The sequence below is a fragment of the Pyricularia grisea genome (assembly GCF_004355905.1).
Source record: "Pyricularia grisea strain NI907 chromosome Unknown Pyricularia_grisea_NI907_Scaffold_2, whole genome shotgun sequence".
NCBI classification, from domain to species: Eukaryota; Fungi; Ascomycota; class Sordariomycetes; order Magnaporthales; family Pyriculariaceae; genus Pyricularia; species Pyricularia grisea.
This window is the reverse complement of record NW_022156717.1, coordinates 6,141,194-6,150,498: the sequence shown is the minus strand read 5'-3', so window position 1 is coordinate 6,150,498 and position 9,305 is coordinate 6,141,194. Positions and strand designations below refer to the sequence as shown.

Genomic DNA, 9,305 nt, shown 5'->3' with positions numbered 1-9,305 from the left:
CACAAAAAAAAAAAAAAAAAAAAAAAAAAACGCACATCCATCGTCACATTCTGCCAGTACGAAAAAGGCGCCAGGTTCGGCCTCCCCTCGCCGTCCACCGTGCCCACCAGCGCAATGGGCCGCGGCACCGTCGTCGACACGTGCAGCTTGTAGTTGAGCACCACTGGCCTCTGCGCCGGGTCGATGGTCACGCATCTCCGGTCCCGCCAGTGCTGCTGCTGCTGCTGGTTACTACCGCTGCCAGCCCCATCGCCTGCCCGCCATTTCGGGTCGGGACATTTTGTCCAGCTCCAGGCCTGCGAGTGCGGATAGTCGGGCCGCCCGGCCTCCACGGCGGCAAAGTCGGCGTGTGGGTTGCGGTTGATGCGCGCCTCCTTGTCCTCGGCCTCGACGGGTGGGGCGGTGTTTTGTTGGGCCGACTCCATGGTGTTGGGCGCGGCTTGTTGGAAACGATGTTTATTCGGAGAGACTAAATATTAACAGCCCCCGGTGGGCTTAATCCACGGTGGTTATCTGTGCTAGTCGGTCCGCCGAGAAATACCGAGCTGACAAGCCGACAACTCCATAACGGCCCCTCATTCCCCCCGTTGTTGTCCCTGACACGGTGCCCGTCTCCACCCCCCACATATCCCTTCCGCGACAATGATGTGCACTATAAATTGCCTCACTGGTCCAAGTTTCCAAGGAGCTAAGTACGTAGAATACTTGCCCTTCGCCTACAACCTCCCTCTATCTATAATGTCCCAAGGTTTACTTCAGGCGTGCGACCTACAATGTTGGTTCATATGTTGAAAAGAGTCGGGTATATACCAAGAAGCCCTACTCGGTTGAGTATGCACGCCCTCAATAAATTATTACAAAATTGTTGTACAAATGTCTCTTCCACCGAGACCACAGATGCGACAGTCTCTAGTCTGTGCCCTCGTCTTTGACAACGTCTTCGTCCTCGAAAAGCCCCTCTTCCTTAACAACGTCCTCGCACCGTCCACAGAGCTCGTCCACTTCCTCGGCCACGTACCTCCAGCACCTGGGGCACTTGTGGTCGCTCGGATGCCTGACCACGGCTTTGATCACCGCGCCCTTGGCCTGGCCCGCCTCGATCTTCGCCTTGGCGCTATACGTCCAGTAATCTAGTCCAACGGGTATTTCGCTGTTGATCTTGACGCAGGAGACGACGTAATAGGCCGCGAGCTGCTCCTCGCCCAGCAGCTGGAGCGCATCGTTGACGGATCCGAATCTGCTGTACAGGGTCACCGCGGTCTGCAGCGATTGCCCAACCTCCCTGTTCGTCCGTCCGATCTCTGCCGCCGCGTTGATGGCGGCCCGCCCGGCGTCGAGAACCGGCATCACTGCGCGGAGCTTGGCTTCGGGAATGGTCAGGAGTCCAGGGTCGGCGACAAGTGGGTCGTTGTATAACCGCTGCAGGGGGTGTGGCATAGTCCTAAAAGTCAAAGTACCAAAGTGATTAGCAGAAAAGGTTCGGGGTAGGGTAGGATGTGATCGCCATTCGCGGCGGTAGGAAAGTAGGAGGCTCACTCTTTCAACCACGCCGGCGCGTGATCCCACGCCTCCTCAACAACCAGCGGCGCCACCGGAGCCAGCATCCTGCAGAACCCGTCAAAGATTGGCACCATCGCCGCAGTTGCGTTCGCTGCATCCCCACCACAGTAGAGCTTATCCTTGAGCGCTTCCACGTAAACGGCCGACAGCTGCTGTGAAACCCAATGGTTGAGCACCGCAAAGCCCTTGTAAAACTCAAATGAGTCGTAGTGTTTCCCGACCTGTACCAAAGTGTCCCGGAGGTGGAGCATGGCGATCTGGTCGACGGCGTCAAAGGGTTCCTGCCTCGGCGGCTGGTGCATAGAACCCAACAGGAGTTTAAAGATGGACCGGAACTTTCGAAGCGAGGCGTGGATGGACGACAGAGTCCGCTCGCTGATGACGATGTCTTTAGTGTAGTCCGAGCTCGCCACCAACAGTCTCAGGGCGTCGGGTCCAAGAACCTCATGTTGTGCGCCTGGCGTGTTCTGGTTGTGTCCCTTTGCCTTTTGCCGCTTCTTGTTCTTCCCGGGCAGACGCGGGGCTAATAGTTTTCCTTCAATCACGTCCATTGGAGATATGACGTTGCCCAGGGACTTGGACATCTTCTTGCCGTGGGCGTCAAGGGTGAAACCGTGGGTGATGAGGCTCTTGAAAGGAGCTTCAGATACCGGATTTTCGTCTGGACGGGTCGCAACCTTGGTAAGCAAGCTCGACTGGAACCAGCCGCGGTGCTGGTCCGTCCCTTCAAGATACACATCTGCCCGACCCTCTGTTTGTGTCCAACTGCTGCCACTGTCAAACCATACGTCCATGGTATCTGTGCCTCGGCGCAGATTGCGACCTCGAAGAGACTCAGGTATCCAGGCCTCCTCATCTGCTGCATCAGACCACCAAGCATCCACGCCGCGCTCCTCCACCGTCCGGATGACGTGATCAATGGTTTCTTCCGTCATGATGGCCTCGCCACCATCAGGTACGTCGTTGTCATAGAATGCCGGGATTGGAACGCCCCATGATCGCTGTCTGGAGATACACCACTCGCTGCGCCCCTTGATGAAGCTCTCCAGCCTTGTGCGCCCGGCCACGGGGATAAATTTGACATCATCCAGCGCATCAAGAGCCTGCTCCTTGATTGAAGCGACGTCAGCAAACCATTGGGCAGTTGCACGCACCACTATCGGTTCCTTGGTACGCCAATCGTAGGGGTATTTGTGCGTGTGCTTGTGAGAATGCAAAACTTCACTCCCTAGAATCTTCATGATGCTTTTGCTACCGCCTTTCAAAACGTCCGCCCCGGCTCCTTCGCGTGGAATTTCACTGTTGGCAGGGCAGACGTCTTTTGCAAAAATGCCAGCATCATCAATGGCCGACACTGCAGGGATGCCAAGCGATTTGCATACTTCGTAATCTTCCAAACCGTGCCCGGGGGCCAGGTGCACCAGACCGGAACCGGAATCCGCCGAGACAAAATCTGCGTGGATTATAGGTTGCGGCTGGGCCTCGGAGCCTTGAAGCTTGTTAAGATAGCTCACTCCGACAAGTTGTTCACCCACAAGAGATGTCAAGACTACTGGGACTTCTGGCGCCACGATTTCGCTTATACGTCCCAGAGCATCTGCGCCAATGATCATTGCTTCACCACGGACCTTGATAACCAGGTAAATCAGATCCTTGTGCACGGCAATGGCCTGGTTTGCAGGTAGAGTCCATGGCGTCGTTGTCCAGATCACCAGGCTCGTGTCCCAGTCAAGTCCCAAAGCCTCCAGGTCGCCGGTGAGAGGCATCTTGACGTATGCGGCCAGGGAAACGTGCTTTTCGTTGTACTCCAGCTCGGCCTCGGCGAGAGCGGTTTGGGACGACGGTGACCAGTATACCGGCTTGTGTCTCCTGTAAATCAGCCCGCGGCTGACCATTCGCTGAAACAGCCTCAGCTGGTCGGCCACGTAGCTGGGCTGCATCGTCTCCCAACGCTGGTCCCAGTCCGCCATGACGCCAAACTCTTGAAATCCCCGCATCTGGCTCTCTACCGTCGTCGACGCCAGCTCCCGCGCCAGCGCGCGCACCTCGGTGGGAGTCATCTGCTCCTGCCCTTCCGCCTTTCCGCCCAGCGCCTTGAGCTCGATCGGCAGGCCGTGGCAGTCCCAACCGGGAACATATTGCACTCTGTGGCCCTGCTGAACCTTGACACGGAGGATCATGTCCTTGAGGATCTTGTTGAGGGCATGGCCCACATGGAGGTCGCCGTTTGCGTAGGGCGGGCCATCGTGGAGGATGAAAGGGTTGGATTCCGGGCGGTTGGTGGCCTGCCACTTGTACAGTTCGTCGCCGCAGCGTTGGATGTACTTTTGCCGATGTTCGGGTAGCGGGAGCGGTCTAGTATTCGTTGTTGCATCCGTGTCAGAGTGGGTTTGGTCTTTGGTTGATGTCTGCAATATGGAATGACACTCATGCAAGAGATGGACAGCGTTACCTACGGGAAGTTTTTTTTGGGCAACCGCAGGGTCGATGTCCACTTGCCGCTCATTGTGCTATTACTTCTGCCCACATGCTGGAGCTTCAATTGGGAGCTATAGTATCCCTTGGGATCGAAATTTATCGACTACTCCAATTGATTACTCACTCACCTGCCGTTGAATTTTCTCCAGTCCAACGCGTCGCGGTCCAGCTTCATGGTGGATTTTTCCAGTGTGGGTCCGGTCCACATCAGCTCCCCTGCACGATGATGCAAGCTCTCATTGTAGGGCTGATAGGCACCAGAGAGGTACTCGAGCATTCTGCATCATAGTCACCTTGTTGCAAAGGAAACAACAGGCCGCGTTGATTGAAATACAAATCTGGCGCCCAGAAATATTTATTTATCATGGCGCCCATACGCCGCTATCTTCGCATTACGAAATTCTCAGTGCTTGAGGTCCGCATCTACCTCGACAATCCGGCCCTCGCCCAGTCATGGCTGCTCAATCCCCGCGCTCCTGTCCTTCCGAGGGTCATCGAGGCTGTGCGACCACTGGTACTGCCCAAACTGCGTGAGGAGCGAGAAAGGTCTAGAAAGAAGAGTACCAAGAAACGAGCCATCAAGGATGTCGTGACAGAAGGCATGTCGCCCATGCCGTGGTTATGAAGCCACCTAGTTGAAAGGCTACGTCACCGAGGTGGACTACGTACTTCCTTGCTAACACCTTTACCGGCTTATCATCAGATGACTTCGAGGTCGCCATCTTTTTGACAGAAACTGACACTCGACACAGCATTCTGTACAAGGACAAACGGTTTCGCGACAAGACGCAGACCAGGCTGCGCTCAAACTCCAAGAAGCTGACTGGGGGCGACTCTGCCGACGCGGCCATCAATCTGGAAGGGGATGACGATGCAGCGGACTCCAACAGTGACGTTGAGGTCATACAGGCGGCTGACGGTGATGAAATCCCCATGATCCGTCGGGAAGATAGCGACGACGACGCAGCTGTCGCATTGCACAACATACCAGCAGCCCCTGATGCTGGCGCAATAGTCAGCGAAGGGCGCGGGACCAAGCGGAGGCGGCAATCAACGGTCACGGCAATCAATAACAATGACAATGGCGATAATGATAATGACTTTGAGATCGTCGATAGCGATGACGAAGATGACGACTTGGAATCAGAGTCCTCACGTCCTACGCGGACCAAGCGTGTAAAGCAGCCCGCCGCTGATGCCGACGAAAAGAAAAAGAAGCTCGCTATGGACATAACATACAATAGCTTTGCCATATACGGGCGAGTTCTGTGTCTCGTGGTCAAGAAGCGTGGCGCGGGAAACAACAGCAATCAGTCGGCTGCTGCAGCTGCATCCGGACATGGCAAAGCGGCCGCAGCGAGCAGCCGAGCAGCAGGTCAGGCCAGGATGGAGAACTGGATCGCTTCGACTCAAATCATGCCGGTGGCCGACCAAGGAGAAGAGGGGGCATGAGTTCTGGCCGTTCAACAGTGCATGCAACGGATGCCCCTTCTGTCGATACCTGCATGTCATGTTGCACCAGGTCCACGTAACCAGCATAGCCTTTACCTGCACGGTAGGCTGCTTGGAGATCATGCGATAGTGCAGGCAGAATATCTCCATCACATCACATATCTCCTGTTTCGAGCGAGCTACAGGCGCATCCTCATTTCCTCTCTACCGTACATAGCTGTTGTGCAGAGAACTGTGGCATGCGGGCAAGGATGATGAGAAATCAGCTATGGGTCAAGCCACGGCTAGAAGCGTCAGCCGGTGGATGTATCAATGTCAAGGATGGCATCGCGATGCATCACACAATATCAAAAGACCCAATGGCTTTTTTAGAAACAGTCCAAAAGCTCTGAGGAGTGTGTGTATACATCCGACTATCACCATCCTCCTTCTCACTGGCGCCAACTCCCTTGCATCGAGCTAGGAGAAGACCATGGCGGGCCGTACGCCATGCATCGAAACCAGCACACCCCCCATCTAGATCTACATCCGAAAGCCCCCGGAAGCTCCACGTTCAATCTGAGATGTTAGTTACTCCCGCTCCGGCGATGCAGCCACTCGTCCACATCTAAGAGCTTCGCCAGTGATATCTGCGCCGAGAAAGATCGGGCGGAAGGGAGAGGCGTCAAGAATCGAACCTTGCATTCAGCTGAGTTTGCACAATAGCGCAATCATTTAAGGCTGCCAAGACTGCTTTGTTTGTGTGTGCCTATTTTTCTCGCTTACACGCATACCTTAGTGCGCCCCGGCCGTGATCCGCCTCCGGGGAAGGGAGATGAGCGACTGGTGTGCAGCCTCAAAATGCACTTATGCCTAGACGGCCTACCGCGTTTCTCGTCTAACAGAAAGCACGCCGCCCCCTTTTTAAAAATAGCCATCTCAAAGACAAGGCCAAGCCCTTGCTACTATATTTCTGCCACATGCCATGAGGCTGCCCGCGTGCTCCGAATGGATTGACTGCGGCCCGGGCTGATTGCTGGCAGCAGATGAACGTGGTCTCTGCGTGGGCCGTTTCATTCATGCATGCAGTATGCACAATGCATGCAGCACATATGATTTTCCCCTTTTCAGTCAGCATCAAACATACTCGTTCTCTGTTGATTGCAGTCTTTGCCTTTCATTGCTTTGGATATGGGCGACAAAATACATACCGTACAATAAGCTCATACCGTTGAGGTAGTGGCGGCGCACCGGGCAACCAAGGCAGTCGTGCTATCGCCTGACTTTACGCTGAATCTGCCACAATTGGCAGGTCGCAAAAGTTAGCCCCTTTGGCCCTGAAGCCAGTAAGGTAAGTTTAAGTCGAGCCCTTTCCAGTTCAGGTATGCACTACGTTGGCATTGGCCAAACCATCAAAGGTTAGCCTCGCATTCTGCGTATTCTGAGCCAATCACGAGCTCGATTCACTGGTCGCATAGTCCGGCGCAAAGGGGAAAACAAGTGCTTCTTGGAGGACAAAAAAACGAGGCTTTTGTCGTTCCCGCCCTGTGATAAGGCAGTTTGCTAGAGCGTGCTGAGCCGAACTGCTCGACCAATGAGATGTAGCTCACTATGTATGGAGTAGTCAAGTTAACCCGGCCTATTTTTATTACTTTGGCGTGCTTGTGCTTTTTCCACATCAATTTCCCCCTCATTCTGCAATCGAGATCTCGATCGCATTCGTGGGGCTTGGTAATGTCTTTCTTCTTTTTTTTTTTTTTCTTGACCCATGACAGGGCTCAGTGCGCCTCAAACACTCTATCTGCCTCGTTGGCGTCAAGCCTGGTTCTGTTTGCACATACTTCATATATTTGCAAGCATGTTAAAGCAATATCATTGGCGGCGCCAGGGCTCACATGCATTTCGTTTCCAAAACCTAAACCATGTTTGTCATCATTTCCCCACCGGTATATTCGGTTGTTTGTAAACATATGCTATACACACATCCGTGTATCTCGGACAGCGGCGCGAACTATCAAGCCTCCTGGTAGGTGTCCTTTTTTGCTTTTCTCTTCTTTTCACTCTGAATCGCTGGCCCGCGGGGAAAACGAACGGAGGTCGAGTTTGTCATTTCGGTTATTTTTTTCTTTTAACGAACGCCCGTTGAAATAACGCCGCATGGCTTACATTGCAAGCACCTACTCAGTGGTAGATCTTGAGCAAACGCCGGCCGAGGGCACGGCACTCACATTCGGTATTTAGAATTTCAAGGACGCTAGGACTATCCGTCGATCTTTGTTTCTACTACTCCAGTAGTTTCTACCTCAGTTCATAGGGCAGCAAGGCCAGGTATGGCAGGGCACTATGTTGATTGGTACGTTTTGTGTTGTTGTTTTTTATCTCTATTTTTGTTCCAATACCAAAAGGTTTCGACCAACAGGAAGCATTGCCTAGAGACAGCGCTTGCTCTGCCTTGTTTTTCCCTAGTGTTGAGGCTAAGCAGCAAGAGAGCAGAAAAGAGGCGTCATGACAAGGTGGCTTGCCGTAGGGATGACAGATCATCGGCCGTGTTTGCCGAAAGCAGTCAAGTCTGGTGGTGGGATAATAGGAATAATCCCACATCGCCCGCAATCTTTTTGGGCGTCTTTGCACATCTTTTTTAACAGCCTATTTTCGTTGCTACAAAAGTCCCCATGGGCGTGGATCTACTCTTTACTATGTTTTCTCTGCCTCGTCTGTGTTTGCAATAACGGTGATCCTAATAAGGAGGTGTGTGGTTAAGTATATTAACTACATCAACTAACACGGTCGACAGTTGTTTGGCGCACCGCCCTGTATAAGCTTCATGCAGAGCACACCTTTTTTTAACTGGTGCGGGAAGCAGCATAGTAATCATAAAAAGAAAAAGAAAAGAGTTTGCAACTGGCGTTAAAGTGAGGCTTTGTGATAAACATTCATTACTCTCGGCCGATATGGCTTTTTATGTTATTTTTGTTTTCTTTTTGCGCAAAACAACAAGCCGACGATCAATGATCTACCTACTATGTTGAACAAAAGGACTGACTCTCCTGATCCGGAAATATTGATGCGTCTATCTTCGCCCCCAAAGAAAAACCTTGTTTGTTTCAGATACATATACTACATACGTATGGTAAGCGCTTTCTTTGCTTAGGTAGCTCCACTCCTGATATACTATGGCACGACGTTAGGCAGCCCTGTTGGGTGGGTTGAATGGTAAGCTGGTTCGATACTATGATGCCATCCCAAGCTTTGCCAAGTCAAGTGCTCGTGCTAAAGAGGCTTTCCCGTGTCAGACGTTTGATATGTGGCATAAGCGCGGGGGAAGGGGGGGTGGTTGGTTAACTGCGGCACACACTATGCCGCCGAAGTCCGAGCAGAAAAGAAAAAGAAAGAAAAAACAAGAATGACACGACGGGTATGTGGGCGGCCTTTTTGCGCGGAGGTAGCGGAGCTATTTCCTTTTTTTTTTCTTTCTGTGGGATGGGATTTGTCTTTGGTTTTTTATTTGCGTTAAGCTTTTTCGTCTCCTTTATTTCTTTGCCCTTTCGTATTGTGGGTGAAATGAAACAGTAAGGGTTATGTGGGTAATGGAAAAGTCAACGAGATGCTGATTCACTAAGATTCTGACCAACCTGACGGGAATACTACGGCGTGTGTGTGTATGTGTTGGGTGTGGGTGGGCAGAAAGAGAGAGATACACAGAGTGTCATGAAACATTTATGTTTAGCACACACACACACACACACACACACACACAGTACGTACACAGCAAGACACCTATCACGTAGATAAGTCAGTAAAATATCCTAGTGTTGGGTTCTTTTTTTTTTTTTTTG

The 9,305-nt window shown here is 52.5% G+C and overlaps 3 protein-coding genes across 3 annotated transcripts in view; 1 reads left to right on the top strand and 2 right to left on the bottom strand.

Moving 5' to 3' along the window:
- Window positions 1–425, bottom strand: part of PgNI_04401 (uncharacterized protein) — a gene marked incomplete at both ends in the record, with an annotated part of 1,072 nt that extends 647 nt beyond the window's left edge. The window contains one exon of the mRNA XM_031124448.1: window positions 36–425. Within this exon, the coding sequence (XP_030984410.1) occupies window positions 36–425 (390 nt within the window). The remainder of the gene's footprint in view (window positions 1–35) is intronic.
- Window positions 426–779: 354 nt separating this feature from the next.
- Window positions 780–4,213, bottom strand: PgNI_04400 (uncharacterized protein; the record flags this gene model as incomplete). Its single annotated transcript, XM_031124447.1, has 4 exons — window positions 780–1,441; window positions 1,537–3,915; window positions 4,017–4,109; window positions 4,167–4,213. 4 exons carry the CDS (start codon window positions 4,211–4,213, stop codon window positions 910–912), a joined length of 3,051 nt encoding a protein of 1,016 aa, XP_030984411.1. The 3' UTR covers window positions 780–909.
- Window positions 4,214–4,402: 189 nt separating this feature from the next.
- On the top strand, window positions 4,403–5,490 carry PgNI_04399 (uncharacterized protein; the record flags this gene model as incomplete). Its single annotated transcript, XM_031124446.1, has 2 exons — window positions 4,403–4,598; window positions 4,742–5,490. The coding sequence occupies 2 exons, from the start codon at window positions 4,403–4,405 to the stop codon at window positions 5,488–5,490; spliced, it is 945 nt and encodes a 314-aa protein (XP_030984339.1).
- Window positions 5,491–9,305: the final 3,815 nt, after the last annotated feature.